The sequence below is a fragment of the Nicotiana attenuata genome, chromosome 5 (genome assembly GCF_001879085.1).
Source record: "Nicotiana attenuata strain UT chromosome 5, NIATTr2, whole genome shotgun sequence".
NCBI lineage: Eukaryota > Viridiplantae > Streptophyta > Magnoliopsida > Solanales > Solanaceae > Nicotiana > Nicotiana attenuata.
Genome location: NC_031993.1, coordinates 48,329,108 through 48,350,937, shown reverse-complemented (window position 1 = coordinate 48,350,937; position 21,830 = coordinate 48,329,108). Strand labels below are relative to the sequence as shown.

The following is a 21,830-nucleotide window of genomic DNA, read 5'->3' as shown; positions in this document are numbered from 1 at the left end:
GTATGATGCCTTATATGCAGGGCCAAGATCTTTGGGAAGTGGTCAACGGAAGTGAAGTTACACAACCAGAGGCGGAGGATGGGAATGGAACCTTGCGGAAGTGGAAGATCAAAGCAGGCAAAGCAATGTTTGCTCTCAAAACAACAATCGAAGAAGACGTGTTGGAGCATGTCCGTGATGCTAAAACGCCAAAAGAAGCATGGGACACACTTGCTGCACTTTTCTCAAAGAAGAATGACGCAAGGCTGCAGCTTTTAGAGAATGAGCTTTTATCAACAGCTCAACGTGATATGACGATTGCCCAATACTTCCATAAAGTAAAGTCGATATGCCGTGAAATTTCAGATTTAGATTCAACGGCTCTAATTGGGGAAACCACGATAAAAAGAATAATTATCCATGGTTTGAGGCTTGAATATAGAGGTTTTGTTGCTGCAGTACAAGGATGGCCAAATCAACCATCATTTGTGGAGTTCGAGAATTTGCTTGCTGGCCAAGAAGCCATGGCGAAGCAAATGGTAGGAGCTTCGGTGAAGAATGAAGAAGAAGCTCTCTACACCAACAAAGCCAAGAACTTCAAGCAACATACTGCTAGTAGTTCTAAAAAGAGCAATTTTCATAGAGATGGAAATTCACGCTCAAGGGGAGCTTTGAAAATCACGGGAACAATAGAAGATTTGAAGGGAATTATCACCATTGTGGAAAGAAGGGTCATATGGCAAAAGACTGTTGGTCCAAGAAGAAGTCTGTGGAAAGTAATGCTGCTACGTCAAATTCAAATGAGAAAAGCGAAGAAGATTGGGATGCTGAAGCATTTTTTGCTAGAGAAGAGGAAGATTTAGCACTCATAACAACAATATCTGAATCAATTGATCATGAGAACGACTGGATCGTTGATTCGGGTTGTGCAAATCATATGACGGGTGATAAGCAAAAGTTGCAGAACTTGACAGCATACAATGGAAGTCGTGTTGTGGTGACGGCCAACAATTCAAGGTTACCGATTGCTCACATTGGTAAGATGATAGTTTCTCCTCAACAAAGTTCCAGCCAGATCTCACTTGATCATGTTTATCATGTTCCAGGTATGAAGATGTCATGACCCATTTTCTGAACAAGTCGGGACCGGCACTCGATCACTAAACATGACCGAGTGAATCATCTCTGCTTATCAAATGTATTATAACTCCAAACTTTATATGCAACAAGGCAATACTCTAACCAAATACTTGTTCTTAATTCTTGGTAGTGGGTACTTGTTCTTAATGGTAACTTTATTCAACTGCCGATAGTTAACACGCATTCTAAGAGACCCATCTTTCTTCTTGACAAACAGGACCGGGGCACCCCATGGTGAAACACTCGGTCTGATGAAGCCCTTGTCAAGAAGGTCTTTTAAATGTTCTCTCAACTCATTAAGTTCTACTGGAGCCATCTTATAAGGAGGTATAGATATGGGCTGAGTCCTGGCATGAGATCAATGCCGAAGTCTATGATTCTTTCGGGAGGAAGTCCGGGAAGGTCATCTGGGAAAACTTCTGGAAATTCTCTAACAACTGGCACTGACTGAAGAGCTGGTGGTTCTGATTTTGGATTAATAATGTGAGCCAAATAGGCGAGACACCCTTACCGATAATTCGTGTGCCGTAAGTAAGAATAAACTTACTACAAGCGATGCTGAAACTCTTCCACTCTAAAGCTTCTTCATTAGGAAAATGGAACCTGACTATCTTGGCATGACAATCTAATATGGCATAGCAGGAGGATAACCAATCCATACCCATGATCACATCAAAATCCACCATTTCTAACTCTATGAGATCGTCTTTGGTGTTGTGACCTTGGACTGAAACTATACAACCTCTATAGACTCTGGTGACTTTCACTGACTCACCAACTGGAGTAGATACTAGGAATGGCTCACTAAGTTGTTCAGGTTCTAGTCCGAGGTTAATTGCAAAGTATGGAGTCACATATGAAAACGTTGAACCTGGATCCATTATGGCATAAGCATTATGTGAGCAGACTAAAAGTATACCTGTAATAACTTCTGCAGATGCCTCTGCACTCTGACGATCAAGTGTAGCAAACAAACGGGGTTGTCCCCCTCCCTGAGTAACTCGGTCTGCACCTCTGCCTGCTCCATGCCCGGTCTGATTATGAGAACCACGAGCCTGCGGTGGTGCAACTGCAGTAGCTGAGGAACTAGATAGACGAGTTGATCCACCACTGAAATTATGTCGCAACTTTGGGCAGTTGGCCTTTATATGACCAATGTCTCCACAAAATGGTAGCAACCATGAAATCCGAGCTTGCACTGACCTGAATGTTTCTGCTTACATGTACCATAAAGACCTTGTTGATGTGAATGTTGCTCAGCATGACTCTGGCTATGTGAGGATGATGTCCTAAAATTCTGATTCTGGCGAGACTGATTTCCATAACTCTGAGTACGTCTGAAGGAAGACCCACCGCCTGACTGATGATTGGACTGAGCTGGTGCCAATGACTCCTTATTAGAGGAATCCCTTCCACCTCCGCTGGATGTACCATTAAACCTGCCCGTTGTCCGGGCTTTCTTGTTATGCTCTTTTTCTTCTCTCCTTAGTTGTCTGTCCTTTTCTAAGTGCTTGGCAAATCCCACAACAGAGGAGAAGGCTTTCATCCCTACTGCTGCAGCTGATGTCGTATCCTTAATGTGGTAAGCTAAACCGCCAACAAACCTGCGAATCTTTGCTTTTTCTGTCCTAACCATGTGAGGAGCATGCTTAGCTAACCTTATGAATTCCATGTAGTACTCTTGCACACTTTTATTCCCTTGTTTGAGCTGTTCGAACTCTGTATCCTTAGCTTCCCTATCCTCTTCTGGGATAAAGTTAGCCATGAAGGCCTCTTCAAATTCTTCCCAAGTAGGTGGACCATCATCTTCATCTCTTTCCTTTTCCCACATCTCAAACCAAGCGCCGGCCACATCTCTAAGCTGGTAAGCAACTAGCTCCACAGCTTCATCATCAAATGCTTTCATCACTCGGAGAGCTTTCTTGACACCCTCTAGCCACAACATTAGATCTTCATCAACTATAGAACCCTGGAACACTGGAGGAGTCAACTTCAAAATTTCATTCACTCTTGAGGACTCAGAATTGTTCTGTCTATTTGATTGAGGTGGAATATCATCTCTTCTCTCGTTTTGGTTTTCCATAAAGGCTTTAAACATCTCCATAGCACTGTTGACAGCATTAAACATCTAACCCACCTCGGGAGATATAGTTGCCTGAGCCGGAGCTTCCGTTGGGGCGGTACTGGATCCTGAGGTACTGGATCATCATGCTCCACCCATTCTTCTTGCTCAACCCGGGGTACTTGGACTCCCTTTGCGGATTTTCCCCTCCTTTTCTGAGTCGAAGCCTTCTTAGTTCTACCTTGAGCCACAATAGTAGCGATAGTTTCTTGAGCAGCATCCTGAGTGTCAGTGTCAGAGTTGCGAGTACAAGCCATTTCTGTGAGTTTTGGAGAAACGAATAAATTAGATAATTTCTTAGAGGTAGACTCTACTGCATGATCAAAAGTATGAAAAAAAATAGATTATTCCTAAATGCTTGTAGCCTCCTGTTTATAAGTATGGCGCGCTTCATACACATAAACAAGACTCTACTAACACGGCTTCATAGACCCCTAGGACTCCATAAACCTGAGGCTCTGATACCAATTTTGTCACGACCCATTTTCTGAACAAGCCGGGACCGACACTCGATCACTAAACATGACCGAGCGAACCATCTCAGCTTATTAAATCTATTTTAACTCCAAACTTTATATGCAACAAGGCAATACTCTAACCAAATACTTCTGTTTAATTTAAACATTTAAGTAAATCAACTCCAAAACTTTATTCATAGTAACCAAGAAATACTGCTAAGTTATTATCAAAAACATCTGAATCCTAACCCAACGACTATGTCTATGAAGCCTCTACTGATAAACTGACACACTGCTCAGGACATGAGATTTCCTGGCCAGTTCTCTAAGTAACAAAGAAATAACTAAATAAAGATGACTCTAAGGAATACTCCACGAACAAAAGCGGAGCTCACCAATAGCACTGGACGAGAAGGAAGTCCTAACTCGTAGCCTGCTCGCCTGCAAATCCGGTTCCTACGTTGTACCGCAGACCAACGTAGGTTCCCAAAAGAGAACGTCAGTACCATCCATTATACTCAGTGAGTGTCAACAACATGGGGTGAAACTCTAATAACATATACATTACGAGCAAAGGTTCTAAAGGCATGTAAAACATAAAGCTTATAAGAATAATTCTAAATAATTTCATAATAGCAGTTTATGAATATTCTAAAAGAAATTCTTTTCTTTTCTTTCTAAAAAAGAATTCTTCACTTTATACTTTGGGAGTTCCAACTATCCTGACTTAATTCTGTCTCAGTCACCGTGTGATCGGCACGGGTTCGATCCCAACCTGATCGAATAGGCCCAATCCACGAGGTGCCACTTGCTTTATGGTTCTCAGCGCTCATGTATCATACCTTAGCATGGCTAAGTAAATTCTTAGCAATGAGACCCTCGGCTCGTGTGCTCCCAACTTTGGCACAAGTAGTTTCAGGAAGTCAACGCCTTGGTCACGACCCTCGGCCTGTACGATGACCCCTTCTCAGAATAAAGGATACTCCCAAAATTCTTTTCTTTCTAAAACTTCTTCTTGTGACTTTTCAAGTCTAAATCTTTTCTTTATAAAACATCATGTACATGCTCATGCCGGTATCCTTAAATGTAAAGTATGGCATAAGAATGAAATAAACATGTAAAAGTATTTCTAAAGATTCTTTCTTCTTCATAAATTTTCAACATGAAAATAACATATAAGAATAACACAAGAATCTAAAAATTTAAGCACCTATATCATAATAAATTATCTAAACTTTTGCTAGAATAATTCTAAGTTAATAGGTACTCATTCGCTCCAATTAAGTAAATATAAACTCTTTTAAGCAATTCATGAAACACCTTGTATGCGTGCTTTTGTGAGTTAAACCACTTTAGTAAAGGGTTATATCAACTCACCTCAAAACTTCTCGAGCCAATACGTAGGCCCCAGTCCAATTGACACTAGTCAAACAATGGATTCTACAACAACGAGTGCATTTTAATTAATTTTAAAGTTTCGCACCTAAACACGGAACTTTACTGTTGATATAAAGAAAGAAAGGAATAACTATTCAGTTCTTACCTATTACTACTGTAGGGTAATTGACAATAGGGAATTTTATATACCTGAGTTCAAGAATTAGTGATTTGTAAAGAACCCTAGATTTTTCGTTGCCTGCGTGATAAGAAGCCTCTGTTTCGTGAGCAAACTGTTCTTTTTCGTCTAAGCTTTTGCCTTCCGTCGTTTTTGATAATGACAGAACGAACGTTCTGTTTCTCTTTGAGGCTTGGGGCCTTTTTGTTTTCCACAGCCCTTCTATGGGCTTTTAGCCCTTTTTCCTTTCTTCTTTTTTTTTCTTTTTTTTCAAAACTTAATTAATAATTAATATACGCACTTTTAAAAATTAATAATATTTTCCTAATTGTATATCCAATTATTTATAAATAGAAAAGTAACTCAAAAATCAATCACAAGGAATTAAATCCTTAATAGAAGTATAATTTAAAATAAAAAAAGATTAAATTAAATTCTATATTTAGCGCGTCTTGAAACTTTTATAGATTTGAGGAGTGTTACACAAGAAAAACTTGCTTTCAGTATCACAATTAACATCATCTGAAACTATGTTCTGTTCGGTCCTCATGATGTGATGGTATATCGTGATCTCAAGAACTTAGAAATCCAATTATGAAGGGGCGTAAATCAGAGTCGGTTTATGTAATGTCTGCGGAGTCAGCATATGTTGAAAAGACTAGAAAGAACGAGACTGCAGATTTGTGGCACATGCGATTGGGTCACGTGAGTTATTCCAAACTAAGTGTGATGATGAAAAAATCATTGGTCAGGGGTCTTCCTCAACTTGCAGTAAGAACAGACACCATTTGTGCGGGCTGCCAATATGGTCAAGTGCATCAGTTGCCTTTCCAAATTTAAAGCTGAGGAACCGCTAGCATTAATTCATTCTGATGTATTCGGACCTGTCAAGCAAGTGTCCATTGGTGGGATGAAATATATGATGACCTTCATTGATGATTTTTCCAGGTATGTGTGGATTTATTTTTTAAAGGAAAAATATGATTCGTTTTCAAAGTTCAAAGAGTTCAAAAAGGATGTTGAAGCAGAAGTTGGTAAGAAAATTCTTTGCTTGCGAACTGACAATGGTAGGGAATATACCTCAAACGAGTTTGCTGACTTCCTTCGAGAGTGTCGAATACGTCATCAGTTCACATGTGCAAACACGCCGCAACAAAATGGCGTAGCAGAAAGGAAGAACAGACACTTAGCAGAAATCTGTCGGAGTATGCTTCACGCGAAAAATGTTCCAGGACAGTTTTGGGCAGAAGCAATGAAGACTGCAGCTTTTGTGATCAATAGACTTCCTCAACAAAGGTTAATTTTTCTTTCACCTTTTGACAAGTTGTGGAATATGAAATCTAATGTCAGTTATTTGCGAGTGTTTGGATGTGTGTGCTATGTTTTTATAGCAGATCATCTACGTAGCAAAACGGACAAGAAAGCTGTCAGACGTATTTTTGTGGGCTATGACAGTCAAAGAAAAGGGTGGCGATATTGTGATCCAACAACAGGAAAGTGTTACACTTCTCGGAATGTAGTATTTGATGAAGCTTCTTCATGGTGGTATTCAAATAAGGAAGTGTTTCCCGACTGAGATGTTTTCAAGGATGTGCTGGAATCGTCCCAGATTCAGTTGAGTGTAGATGAAGCTGAAGGTGCAACTTTTGAAGGTAATGTTGAAGAAGACGTGACTCAAAGTCCTTGGCAATCTGGTGTATACCAACAACCAGGTGAAGAAGGCGAGCCTAGTAGCGTAGCTGCACCACCCACACTCAGAAGGTCAATAAGGATCAAAAAGACAAACCCGAAGTATGCCAATACTGCCACAGTTGAAGAAGCAAATGCGATAGAACCTGAGACATTTGAAGAAGCATTTGAAGATCCAAGGTGGACTAATGCTACGGAAGAGGAAATTGCAGCATTAGAACAAAATCAAACTTGGGAGCTTGTGCCAAAGCCAAAAGATGTGAAGCCTATATCTTGCAGATGGATTTATAAAATAAAGCGTCGGATAGATGGGTCGATCGAGAGGCATAAAGCTCGTTTGGTAGCTCGAGGATTTACTCAAGAATATGGTTTGGACTACGATGAAGCTTTCCGCCTAGTGGCAAAGTTTACAACTGTGCGAGTCTTACTTGCACTTGCTGCTAGCAAATATATTTGTGGCAGATGGATGTAAAGAATGTGTTTCTACATGGAGAACTGGATCGGGAAATTTACATGGTTCAACCAGTGGGCTTCCAGAACCAAGAACATCCTGAATATGTTTGTAAGCTAAGGAAAGCGCTCTATGGATTAAAGCAATCACCAAGGGCATGGTTGGTAAAATTGCTGAATTTTTAACTCAAAGTGGTTATTTTATTACATCTGCAGATTCAAGTTTGTTTGTCAAAGTCAATGGAGGAAAGCTAGCTATAGTGCTAGTATATGTCGACGACTTGATCGTAACTGGTGATAATGAAGATGAAATTCTCCAAACAAAGGAGAATTTATCTATTCGGTTTCACATGAAAGAACTTAGACAACTCAAGCATTTTCTTGGCCTGGAGATTGATCGTACTCAAGGAGGAATTTTTCTTCATCAACAAAAGTATTCTAGAGATTTGTTGAAGAAATTCGGAATGCTGGGGTGCAAGCCAATTGCAACACCAATTGAACCAAATGCCAAGATGTGTGCGCATGAAGGGAAGGATTTAGATGATGTGATGATGTATCGACAATTGGTAGGGAGTCTGATTTATTTAACTCAAACTCGGCCCGATCTTTCTTTTGCAGTTGGTGTAATGAGTCGTTACATGCACAATCCAAAGAAGCATCATACGGAGGCTGTTTGGCGAATGCTAAGATATGTAAAAAGTACAATTGATTATGGTCTTTTGTATGAGAAAGGTGACGATTGCAAGTTAGTTGGGTACTGTGACGCGAACTATGCAGGAGACCATGATACCCGTCGCTCAACTACTGGATTTGTGTTCAAGCTTGGAGCTGGAGCAATTTCTTGGTGCAACAAAAGGCAACCAACCGTATCTTTGTCAACAACAGAAGTGGAATATCGGGCAACAGCAATTGCAGCTCAAGAAAGTACATGGCTTATGCAGTTGATGAAAGATGTACAACAACCAGTAGGCTACGCGATTCCCTTGTACTGTGACAATCAGTCAACAATTCGCTTGGCTGAAAATCCAGTTTTCCACGCAAGGACTAAGCATGTGGAAATACATTATCACTTTATCAGGGAAAAGGTGTTGAAAGGAGAAATTGTTTTGGAGCATGTTAAAATCGAACATCAAATAGCAGACCTGTTCACAAAAGGTTTAAGTGTCAACAAGGTTGAAAGTTTCTGCTATCAACTAGGCATGGTTAAGATAATGAGAGCTGATGTCGAAGGGGGTGTTAAAGTTGTACAACATCAGTTCCATTTAGTGTTAACTAAGTCTGTAGTATAGCTAGTTTTTAGCTTCAAGTTGTTATTTTGTTATTGTTAGTTGTTAATATTTTTCCTAGTTTCTAGAGTTCAGATATCTTTTCCTAAAGTTTAGGAGAGTTTGTTTAGTGGGATAACAGGTTCAAGCTAATTTGTAAGCCTATATAAGACCATCAGTGAATTGAATAAATCATCCAACTATTTTCTTCCACAAAAATTTCAATTCTACTTCCAGTTATTCTTTCTAATATTGAACTTGCAATTCTATTTTGATTCTTCACACCCCTCTTCTTATATACGACCCAAATACAAGTTAGAATACAAGTGTCTTCTACAACTACTAAAATATAAAATGGGCTAGTTCAGTAATTACAAGGAGCCCAATGCAAATACAAGTAAAATAAATAAAGGCTACACTATGAGTCTTTCCTTTTGAGCCCAGATGCCATATAATCCATGAGTCCAACACCCCCCTTCAAGTTGGAGGGGGAGAACACCTGCAACTTGCGAAGAAATTGATTCCCTCGAACAATCATGCTAGTATGCTATGATACCATGATAAGATATGAACATTAGGCCTAACTTAACCCCAAAAACTAGCTCATGAGGTGAGGATCCGCCATATAAGGAGACCAAGTCCCCCATCCCTTAGCCGATGTGGGAGACTCAACACCCCCCGGCACGTCCAGGCCTGCCAACTGGAACATGGACAATATAATATGGGGGCTCAACATCGGTGAAACATAGAATTGCGATGGGTCCGGCTCTGATACCATGAGAACATGAGAAAATCGATCTAGATTTGAGAAATTAGTGTTAGGGTTCATGAGAGAGAAGAGAAAAAAATAGATCTTTCTAGATCTAAATGTGAGAAAATAACCCCGATGGGCTGATTCGGGTCCACCCCTCTTTTTATATACGGCCCAAATACAAGTCAGAATACAAATGTCTTCTACAACTACTAAAATATAACATGCACTAGTTCAGTAATCAAGGAGCCCAATTGCAAATATAAGTAAAATAAATAAAGGCTACACTATGAGTCTTTCCTTTTGGGCCCAGATGCCATACAATCCACGAGTCTAACAGAGTCACTTTAATTAGTGCAAACCAAAAAGACTAGAGTTATTGGATATTATGCCGTCCTGCTATAGCTTAATAATTAAAAAGCTCTGTGTCGAACTTCAACTCCATTGAATTGGCCACAAATTACAGTCTCTAGTGCCCCCACACCAGTTCGACAGGAGGGGTTGAGCATGAGATATCCTAATGTCATCAACATGCATCTGCGTTCCAAATTTCATTCCAAATTTGGAACAAGTTAAAGCATCAGTATTAAAATTGCATGGTACAATATAATCGGCGCCATTTGAAGTTGTTATTCTTGAATACCTCTAAATTATATGTTTACATTATATAGAAAACAACCGTTTTTGATACTGTATAAATTAATTGAGGAGACAATTATAACTGCAATAGATATGTTACATGTCCAAACAAGAATTTGAGGCTTTCACTAATGAGCTTGTGTTGTCTCAAATTCACTAATTATGAGCTTGCGTTTGATTTTTTAGTTCATTCGATAGTGAAAACTACGCTTCGAACTGTCCATTTACAGATAACATGTGCACTTATATAATCCAATAATCTGAAAACACTTGGTTCATGGTAAAGATTTGCTCTAGCTCTATTTCAAAGATTAAATTGCAGACAATTTTTATGACATAGGCAAAGGTAAAGGAGCATTCTCATCTTATTGGCCGTATATTATGTTTAAATACCTTTTTTGGGTTGAGCATTAATAATCATCATTTTCTGAGCTCGATCCATTATTTGGTATTTTATGACCTCTATTGCAAGTGTTTTATACTTGAAGGTCACGTAAGACTTTAGACAGAGTCCCACATCGGCAAAATACAAGAGCGATGATGAGTATATAAGTTAACAAGCCTTAGACCCTAGTGATGCGTTTTAAACCCGTGAGGGCCTAGGCGGGGAGCGGACAATATTACTAGCGGGCTGGGCTGTTACAGGCTTAAGTTCTTTTGGGAGAGGTTTCTTGATAATGTAAGAACGCATATGTAAGGTTTTTGAAGGAATTGCATTTGGAGGGGGAAGTTCATGGGTGCATATGGAAGGCCAGAAGGGGAAGGGGATATCGCTAGCTCAGATGGGACATCAGTGTAATATAGACCTATCATTTAGTGACTATAAAAGATGCAGAGGCCAAATGTTAAATGCACTCTCTCAATACTTGTAATACCAGAAATGGTAGTGTGCTTGAAATTAGCTTTCTGACAGTGTTACTCAAACCTAACCAAAGAATACACTAGTCTACCAACTTATAATTCTGTCAGAATCTTAAAATATGGTTGATTCAGAGGAATCATTTAATACCTACCTACCTACCAGAAATTAGTATACTGAGTCTAGTACACATTTGACATTTTGTTACTATCTGAATAATTCTACTTCATTCCGACCTTAAATTCCCCATTTCTAGGGAAGATTGAGGATGTTGGGAAGACCCGTCAAAAACCTGTGCAGCGTCTGAAGGACTCACCAAGTGCCACCTTGACGAAGACCCTCTCTCCTCTACCCCGAGCCCTGCTGCCCGACCAGATGTTACTCTCCTTAAAGATACTGTAGGGTTGTCATTTTGGTAATACCGTATGATTCCAGCTGTCTTTGTCCAGAAACATTGATCAGTTGATGGATGAACTACATTGTCATAATATGCTTGACTATGTTGCCGGGATTTTCTGCATAAACGCCAGATGAAAAATAGCAGACAGACAGTAGATGTGGCACCAGACACTAGATATAAGCCCCAGAAGCTCCCAAGGGTGAGACTTTCGGTTTCATTACTAGCATCAACATTGTCACAATTCCTTGATAAAGCAAACCAACGTTCTTCCAAACTGTTAAGTGTACCATCTTGTGTTAGAGTCAGTATGGCTTCAGACACATCACGAGCTAGCGGAGAGCCTTTCTGGAATACCTGTTTGCATTAGCCAAATGAGTCGAAGATACAGACTATAGACATAACTAACGGACTATTTGTGCTAGTAAAAAGAGCAAATGGCATAGTTATTTATTTAATAGAAGCATTGTCTACTTACAAAGGCTAGACCACCAAATCTGTAATTAGGACCAGCTACAACATACTGGTTGCAATGCTCTCTAAGGAAAACCTTCTGATATGGGATTTCAAGAAAGGCTGCTTTGATGTTTCCACTTTCAAATTCCTTTGGATAATCTTCCTGATTGCTAATGTTCTTGATATTTTGAAGCTCCAGGACTTGCCTCAAATAATCCTTAACAAAGGAATCACCATCACATCCAACTGTTGTGTTTGTTCTCTTTATCCAATTTATGTCTTTCACACTTGGTTCCAGTCTTGGAACAGTCAGCATTGAAGTCAAAGAAGCTGTATAACTCGAGGTCAACACAAAGACCAGGAAGAGCCAAACTACGACTACAATCTTCGTGTAGTTGCTCTTGATATTTTCCCCTGATTATCAGCCAAAGTAAAAAATGTTATCTCCTTGTGACTTTTATTGTTTAAACATAGCTAATAAGCTAAATATAACCTTATCGAACAAACCAACATTTCACGGACACTTCATTTAACATTAAATCTTTATTGATGGATAGCAATACTTACGGTGAGCAAAAAACAGTGAAGAGAATGTAAACCACATTGCAGTTCCAAGTTGATCTTTCCAGCGGCCTCTAAATTCAGGATTCGACTGATGCTCCATGAACCAAACTACAAGCATTGTGTAAACTAAGATAGAACCTGTTACTATCCACATGCTTATAGTGAAAGGCTTCAAGAACATCCATGCCTTCTTCGATCCATCAAACTTCACTGGAACCACCATGGTCAATCCTGATTCTGCAAATGGCTGTGTGAACTCCACGTATTTTATCCTTTCAGCTAATATCGTCATGTCTCCAACAATAGCATCATACCTCTGACAGAAGGAGAAAAAAATAACATACCCCATTATTTTAGGAGTCCAAAGCAAAGAACTGTGATATAGGAAAAATAGGTGACAATAAGAAAACTGGATAGTATATTTAGGATATCAGAGACAAAATGCTTACCCTATTAATAACTTGCTGAACCAGGTCAGGATATGAGCCATCATATGGTTCAAATTCATAAGGTAGTGTATAATTTTGCTCCAAAATTTTAAGTACTTCTTTGAAAAGATCAATACAGAAACCACTATACTTCCTTTCATTTGAATTTGCCACCTTTTCAACCTTTACAAATTTCTCAAAAGAGGTTCTCCCTGGAACACCAATGATTAATGGTTTTGAATCAGTAGGCATTGCCCACCCTTTTGGGACACGGTTCAATTCCCCCGGCCACTTTACCTCACTAGACTTCATGGTATGGGAACCATTAACTTGGATTCTCTCCCCATTTTCAGCTTCAAGAACTTCCGAGAACCCAAACTTTGCTGACCAAAAGCCAAGTCCTTTGTACCTGTGTCCTACGACGTTTACAATCCTAAACGTTGAAGGGTGTGACAATGCTCCATCAACAATTCTAACTTGGCCACTCAAACCTGTGAAATTGCTCGAAAGAATTCTGTTTTTCAGCAACTTTGAGTCATTGGAACTCTTTGTACCCAAATTGTTCACAGCCATAGCAAAAGCTGTGATACTGTCATATGCTTTTAGAGCATGAATTCCAGGCTCTGAGTGATCTTCCATAGGGTACTCAGACCGGAAAATCTTTTGGAATTGACCTTTAAAATCTTGGAAAGACTTAGTGGCTTCTGAGTATTGATTTTTGATTCCTAAAGCTCCTTGGATAGATGAAACAAAGGGGCTGTCAACAGAATCCAAGAGATCAGCGAGAGAGTCTGAAAGTATCCAAGCTGAATCTCTTCCCATAAGTCCAATCCCTTTGGCTTCTTTAAACAAATGACTTGCAGTGGATACTGATGAGCGAAGAACGACAAACACCCTTGATTGTTTCCTTAGTAACTTCACAACCTCTCGTCGAACAACTTCCCTTGGATCAGATAGAGAAGAGGTTTGTGGAAGAATTACTTGATGCTCTATTTCTGCACCATCACCTTTTAGTGTTTCAGATAAAACTGCAAGCATACTAGAATCACTATACATGTCATCTTCATATATTATTATGATTCTCCTCCATTGGTACGAACGAACAATAGCAGATATACAATTAATTTGTTCCAAGCTACTTGTACACATTTGCACCAAGAAAGGCCATTTTAGCTGCACCAACTCTGGTGTGTAGGAAGCTGTAACAAAAGAGATTATTGGAATTTGATGCCTTTTCCCAATATCAGCTACTAAAGCTGTTTCTTCCCAAGTCTGCATGCCTACAACTATCATCTTGACATTGTTTTTCTCAACAAGATCTTCAGCTGCACCACAATTATTAAGACAAATGAACACTTATGAAATGAGTCAAAGTTCCATGTATTGACGTTGTAAAAAGATATTATTTACATAATTAGGTCACATATAAGATAATAACAACGAAATTTCCATGATAAATATTAACTGGTAACTTGATAAAATGGCAACTAACATGCTATCGCAGGTTAAACTACACTGATAGAGCAAGTTGATACAACAAGTTGATAAATGTTAAATTAAAAGCCAAGTATGAAACCTGTGGAAAGGTCCTGAATTGCATCCTTGCTGGTGTTCCTAAAATGAACTGTTATAAGCTGCTTGTGGTTTATTTTGTCATGGTTATAATTCTCAACTGCTATAGCTATGGCTGTTTTCTGTTCCTTCCCAATACGGGAATTTACGTCAACAATTGCACCTATTTCTATGGTTTCATTTGCAGTTGCTTTGAGAGTTAAAAGGGAGATTAAAATATAGGCTTTGAGGATGAAGATTAACTTAGGGAATGGCTTAGGACTCATGCTTTTTTCTACTTAGCTGAAAAGATTTTCTTGATTTAAGATAATTAACCACTATATATAATCTTATTCCTGTGTACTAGTCAAATGATTTTTTTCAGTTATACAGTTGAGTTGACTATGTCTTGTGGTTTAATTTGAAAAGTAGAAGGATGGTCATACACTCATATATATACTTTGGCACCACGTTAAGTGATTCGTGTGGACTCGTACAAAGATGAGAAATAGACTCATTTGTCAGCCTTGGGAATTCTCGTCGAAAGTAACATAAAAGAAAAATGCTAATGGTGAAATGTATAAGGTCAAGGAATGAACTTACACTGTAGCTAAGATGTCACAAACTTCCTTCTGTAAGAATTATGTAGTCCTTGTTCTTGGCTCTTATGATAGTTTAGTGTAGTTTAGAAAATAACAAAAAGATTTCTCAAAAGACCAAAAAGAATTGGTCCAAATTTATTTGGCCAAATACATAAGCAGGCACCTAAACTTGGCACCGCTTTTCACTTAGACACTTAAAAAGTTAGGCTTGTTCCTAGGGGTGTTCACGGTTCGGTTTGGGTCAGTTTTTCCCTAAAAAGAAACCAAACCAATTAAGTCGTTTTTTTATCAATTCGGTTTTTGTCGGGTTTTCGGTTTTTTCGGTTATTTATCGGTTTTTTTATTAAGTATGAGACATACACTACCAAACGCATATTCCGGCGACTACATTTTCAACATAACACTATCAAATCAATTGCTCTTTGAGACTATCATTTACCAAGATATATTGATGATAATTGAATCAAATAGTGATGAATAATTTAACTACTCAATTTAAAATTAATTATTTTTAACATGATCTAATTAAATTCTTGTACTTAGAAAAAGAAAATCACCAATCAAACTAGAATGTAAAGGCAAAGAATTAGATTATTAAATTCAAAAAACTAGATCAAAAATATAAATGACTAATATGTACCATAAAATTTTAGAAACTTTATATAAAAATATACATATATATAGGTGTAATAATAAATTTAAATAGCTACTTTTATAGTCAGTTTGGTTCGGTTTTTTTCGGTTATTTTTTTAGTAAAACCAAAACCAAACCAAATTTGATCGGTTTTTAAAATTCAAAGCCAAAACCAAACCAAACCTAAGAAGTATCGCTTTTTTTGGTCGGTTTGTTTTGGTTTTCGGTTTGGTTCGACTTTTCGGGTTTTTATGAACACCCTTACTTGTTCCCATTAGACACTTAAAGTATATTCATATATGTCTATTAAACACCTCATTGACCATTGATCAGTAGGAAAAACAAAGTGAGGGTAATCCACCCGCGGATGACATGGAAAATCAACGAATGAAATGAAGACATGTGTTATTTTTAACCTAAATAACTATTGAATAATTTTGAGGGAAAAAAAAATTTCACTAAAATTTCCACCATCTCCCCCCCGCCGCCCAACAAAACCTAGTTGCATCCCAATTCTTCTTCCTTCACCACCGTTGTCAGACCACCAAAAATCCCACAGAGAATTCACCACCACCACCATCTCTGTAGCAGCTCGGCTGCTATGTTTTTTAGAGAAAAAGAACAAAATGACAAAATAAGAATTTAACAGAAAAGAGAATTCATTTCATTTCGGATGATAACAAAATACAATGAACTCTGCTAAATAGAATGTAAAGGGCAATGACAGCTGATCACCTAACAACTCGACATATGAGACGACATGTGTCTCTATTCTAGAACCTCCTAATGGACTGGATATTGTAAACCTGAACTGGACTCACTATGGACTAAAAGCCACTTGGGCCTTATTTAAAGAAAACTAACGTGGGCTAAGCCCAAAACCTTTTTTCCACTATCATACCCAATTCTGAACATAGTCATGGCTACACTCCACCCCCCTTAAGAACCTTGATGAAGATCAAGGTTTAAACTCAGGAAATTGACTGGTCAGGAATGAGTATTCTTCCCAAGTTGCTTCTTCTGGAGCCAAATTAGCCCATTGCACCAAAACTTCTGCCACAGCTTTGTTCCTCTTCTTGACCATGCGCCTGTCTAAAATCTTTAGAGGTTCAGTCAAGATCTGACCTTCTAGTGCAATGAGGGGGTCTTGGGTTGCAAACACTTTATCACCCAACTTCTTCTTAAGTTGTGAAACATGGAAGACAGGGTGTATTTTGGAGTGTGCTGGTAGTCGGAGCTCATAAGCAACGGATCCAATTTTTCGAAGCACCTCATAGGGACCAAAGTAGCGAGCAGATAGTTTTAAATTCTTTTGAATGGCAATAGAGGATTGTCTGTAGGGTTGCAATTTCAAAAACACCCAATCTCCCACTTCAAAGCTCCTTTCTTTCCTCTTGCTGTCTGCGTAGTGCTTCATTCTCGCCTGTGCTTTTGCCAAATTGTCATGTAAAACTTTGGCCATCGGTTGTCTTTCTCGCAAAATCAGGTCCACAGACTCGAGCTTCATCTGGCTAATTAACTCAAAAGTAGGCTGTGGAGGATCATAGCCATACAAGGCATTGAAGGGAGTCATTCCTATAGCCAAATGATAATTCGAATTGTACTAGAATTCTGCAAGTGCGATCCATTTACTCCAATCTGAAGGCTTGTGGCCAGTCATACACCTAAGGTAAGTCTCCAAACATCTATTCAACCTTTCCGATTGACCATCCGTTTGGGGGTGGTATGCAGAACTTGGTTTTAATTGTAACTGTAGGCCCTTGAATAATTCCTTCCAAAAAGTACTGAGGAATATGGGATCTTGATCAGAAACTATAGAACTGGGTATGCCATGTAATTTGCAGATGTTATCCAAGAAAAGTTGGGCAATTTGGTTGGCAGTATAGGGATGGGTTAGAGCAAAGAAATGAGCAAATTTAGTGTATCTGTCAATCACTACCAAGACAGCATCTTTTCTATGTGACTTAGGCAGTCCACTGATGAAATCCGTTGCTATATGTTCCCACGCACGAGATGGTATGGGCAGGGGTTGTAGGAGACCAGGGTAAGCTACATTTTCACCCTTATTTCGTTAGCAGACTTCACACTCTTGGATTTGATTTTTGATGTCTTGGGCTAAACTTGGCCAGTAGAACAGTAACTTCATCCTCTGTTGAGTAGCTAAAATGCCTGAGTGAACACCCCAAGGGGTTGAGTGCATTTCCTTGATTAGTTTCTGTCTAAGAGAGCCATTGTTTCCTACCCATACCTTACCATGATGTCTGAGAATCCCTTGATGTAGCTCTAACCCTGGGACTGCTCCTGCATCCACACTCAATTGTGTGATGAACTTCTGAACTTCATCGTCATTAGTGTAGCTACCAATGATATCCTCAGTCCATTTAGGTTGGACTGTTGAAAGCCCACAACAGTCACCTTCCTCAAATCTTCTGGATAATGCGTCTGCAGCCACATTTTTAGCCCCCTTGCGATACTGTATCTCGTAGCTTAAGCCCAAAAGTTTAGTCACCCCTTTGTGCTGCAGTGAAGTGGCGATCCGTTGGTCCTTTAAAAATTTCAAACTAAAATGATCAGTTTTGATAATGAAATGACTGGGTTGTAGGTAGTGCCTCCATTTCTCCACTGCATGGAGTAGCGCAATCAACTCTTTCTCATATGTTGATAAGCCTAAGTGTTTTGAGCTTAAGGCTTGACTAATGAAAGCAATAGGCCTACCATTCTGCATAAGTACAACACCTACACCCTTACCGCTAGCATCAACTTCCACCACAAACGGAATGGAAAAATAGGGCAAGGCCAATACAGGGGCGTGAATCATTGCCTGCTTCAATTCTTCAAAGGCTTGAGTAGCCTCCCAAGTCCAACTGAATTGTCCTTTCTTGAGAAGGTTTGATAAAGGTTTACTAATGGTGGCAAAATCCTTTATGAACCTCCGGTAATAGCCTGTGAGCCCAAGAACCCTCACAATTCCTTAATGGATTTTGGCTGGGCCCAATTCAATATTGCCTCCACTTTAGAATTATCAGTGCTAATTCCTTCACTGGAGATCACATGACCCAAATACTCGACCTTCTTCTGCCCAAAATTGCACTTGGACCCTTTAACAAATAACTGGTTAGCTTTAAGTGAATCAAACACAAGTTTTAAATGGCGCACATGGTCTGTAAGCGAAGCACTATACACCAATATGTCATCGAAAAAGACCAGCACAAAACGCCTGAGGAAAGGGGCAAAGATTTGATGCATTAAGGCTTGAAATGTGGCCGGAGCATTGGTTAATCCAAAAGGCATTACCCGGAATTCCCAAAGGCCATGCTGTGTTCTGAAAGCCGTTTTAAACTCATCACCATCTTTCATACGGATCTGATGATAACCAGATCGTAAATCCAACTTTGAATAGAAGAGAGCTCCATGTAATTCGTCTAACAAATCTTCTACAACCGGTATGGGGTATTTGTTTTTAATCGTAATCTCATTGAGTTTACGATAGTCAACACACATACGCCAACTCGCATCTTTTTTCTTTACTAACAGGACTGGAGAAGCAAATGGGGATACACTCTTTGTTACTGTTTGTGCCTTGAGCATATCAGCAATAATCTCTTCAATGACGTTTTTTTGCTCGAAGGAGTAACGATAGGGCCTGAGATTAATGGGCTTGGCCCCTGGCAATAGCTCTATGGCGTGGTCACAGTCACGAGCGGGTGGCAGCCCTTTGGGCTCTTGAAATAACTCCTCATATTGGCCCAAAACTTCTGAAATCTCTTTGGGGATCTCATTCTGGGCCCCCTTGTCCTCCACCAAGAACAGTTGGGTCACAAAATTACATTGTCCTTTGTAAACTATTTTAAAAATAGCCCTGGCGTCAACATTGGGTAACTTTCTTTCGCTTGGTTCACCCAACAATGTGACCATCTCATTGCCATATTTAAAGGTAATGCTTTTGGGCTTAGTATGCAACAATATTGGGGTAACCGAATCAATCCAATCCATTCCTAAAATGATGTCACAACCCCCAGCTTTAAGTATTCTTAAATCAAAATGGAATGGCAGTTGTTGCATTTCCCAGTGGAAATTTTTGCACACTTGTTTGTTTGGTAGCAATTGCCCATTAGCTACTCGTACCATCATGGGCTTGGCCAATTCTTGCACATTTCCAGCCCACTTCTTAGCCACTTGAGGGTCCACAAAGCTGTGAGTTGCCCCTGAATCAATTAAGACAGAAACCTTGAGCCCTTTGACCCAACCCACTATTCTGATAGTAGTTGGGCTGTCACCATGGCCCAGCATGACATTCAAAGTCACCGCTCCTTGTTCAGCTCCTTCCTCCGTCACCTCGACTTCAGGTTCGTCGATTTTATCCACAACGTCGACAAACTCTTCACCTTCCATTACATTAAGAGCTCGAACCTTACACTGATGACCAGGGTGCCACTTGTCATGGCATTTGTAACACAAGTTATTTTCCCTTAATGTTTCCATGGACATGGTTTTTGGGTTCTGGTTTCTATTGTGTATAACATGCGGATTTTTTGGGTAAGTAATGGCTAATGTGGGCTTTGGGGCTTGGTGTATTCTGGACTGAGATTTAGCATATAATTGCTGATAGAGGGCATTAAACGATTTTTCATGCAATGTTGCCTTCTTATAAGCTTCCATTAATGTTTTGGGCTCAACATCTTGCACTAAAGGCTGTATATCAGGCCTTAGGCCTCCAATGAAACACAACACATAATAGGCTTCATGTACAAAAGGATTAATTAAGGTTAACAAACATCTTAACTCCTCAAACTTCCTTTTGTAAGTGTCAACATCAGTAGTCTGCTCCAATCTATTAAATGCCGCAACAATTTGTACAGGTTGGGTATTGCCGAACCTTTGGCACAAATCAAAACAAAATTGGGTCCAAGTCACTTTACCTCCTCGATCCAACAAATAGCTATCAAACCAGTTGTCTACATAATCCTTTAAGTGAATGGATACGTAGGTCATTTTTTCCTCATCAGAGACTTGGTAAAGATCAAAAAACTTATCACAACGCCTCAACCAACTTCTGGGGTTCAACTCATCGAATTCTGAAAAAGCTAGCTTCGCTTTAGGCAATTTTGATGATGAACCAGCTTGCTCAGCCCTTTCCTGACTTGTTTGGACCCAGCCAGCATTAATAGTTGGAAAATTCCCTAATGGGATCTAAAAATTTGTGGCTAAGGGATGAGTAGGTGGTTGGGAAAATGGGTTAAAGGAGAAGGGGCCAGTAGAGAGAGGGTATGAAGAAGAGGGTGGAACAGAAGAACTCATAAAGTTTTGGGCTAAGGATGCGGGGATGTTCTGAGGGTAGTATGGGTGAGTACACATGGGATACGATCCTGTAGGAATAAAAGGTTGGGTGGCCATTGGTATGAGGGCATGATAGGGCAAAAAGATGTAGCAGAAGGATTGAGAGTAGGGGCTGTGGTGGAGCTCGAAATAGGAACTGGACGATGTGTGTTTTGTCGGAATTTGAAGTTCTTAGGCTTGAATCTTTGTTTAATCGGACTTCCGGTGTTGTTTTAGGTGTTTTAAGGATTGGTACAAGTTTGAANTATCTCTAATGTTACCACCCACTGAAGATTGCCCTGCTTCTACTACCATCCCTCCATGAATGCCGGCCACCTTATTCTGGCTATCCATCCATAACAAAAGCTCTTCAACACGTCACGTGGTACCCGTAACTTCCGCCATCTTAGTATCATAACTCGCTTGTTTCTCTTCGATTTGGTCCATTCGTTTCACAGATTCTTCGATGAAATTTTGGAGTTGAACTTCAACTCTTTTCACTCCGTCTTCAACAGACGGATTTCTCTTATCACCCATGGTGATTGCCAAAATCGCGCTCTTGATACCAAATTGTAGCAGCTCGGCTGCTATGTTTTTTAGAGGAAAGAATAAAATGACAAAACAAGAATTTAACAAAAAAGAGAATTCATTTCATTTCGGATGATAACAAAATACAATGAACTCTGCTAAATAGAATGTGAAGGACAATGACAACTGACCACCTAACAACTCGACATATTGGACGACATGTGTCCCTATTTTAGAACCTCCTAATGGACTGGATATTGTAAACCTGAACTGGACTCACTATGGACTAAAAACCACTTGGGCCTTATTTAAAGAAAACTAATGTGGCTAAGCCCAAAACCTTTTTTCCACTATCATACCCAATTCTGAACATAGCCATGGCTACCATCTCACATACCCACCAGAAGTAAAAATTTTCAACCAGATAAAATGCTTTTACAATCACAC

General features: G+C 39.5%; 2 protein-coding genes across 2 annotated transcripts; both read right to left on the bottom strand.

The window, feature by feature from the left end:
- On the bottom strand, positions 10,894-14,633 carry LOC109225800 (glutamate receptor 2.9-like). The gene is made up of 5 exons (XM_019390583.1): positions 14,329-14,633; positions 12,774-14,077; positions 12,328-12,640; positions 11,783-12,174; positions 10,894-11,661 (listed from the first exon to the last, which is right to left on the bottom strand). Exons 1-5 carry the CDS (start codon positions 14,588-14,590, stop codon positions 11,134-11,136), a joined length of 2,799 nt encoding a protein of 932 aa, XP_019246128.1. The 5' UTR covers positions 14,591-14,633; the 3' UTR covers positions 10,894-11,133.
- Positions 18,501-21,392, bottom strand: LOC109226195. Its single transcript, XM_019390989.1, has 2 exons — positions 21,245-21,392; positions 18,501-20,719 (listed from the first exon to the last, which is right to left on the bottom strand). The coding sequence occupies exons 1-2, from the start codon at positions 21,390-21,392 to the stop codon at positions 18,501-18,503; spliced, it is 2,367 nt and encodes a 788-aa protein (XP_019246534.1).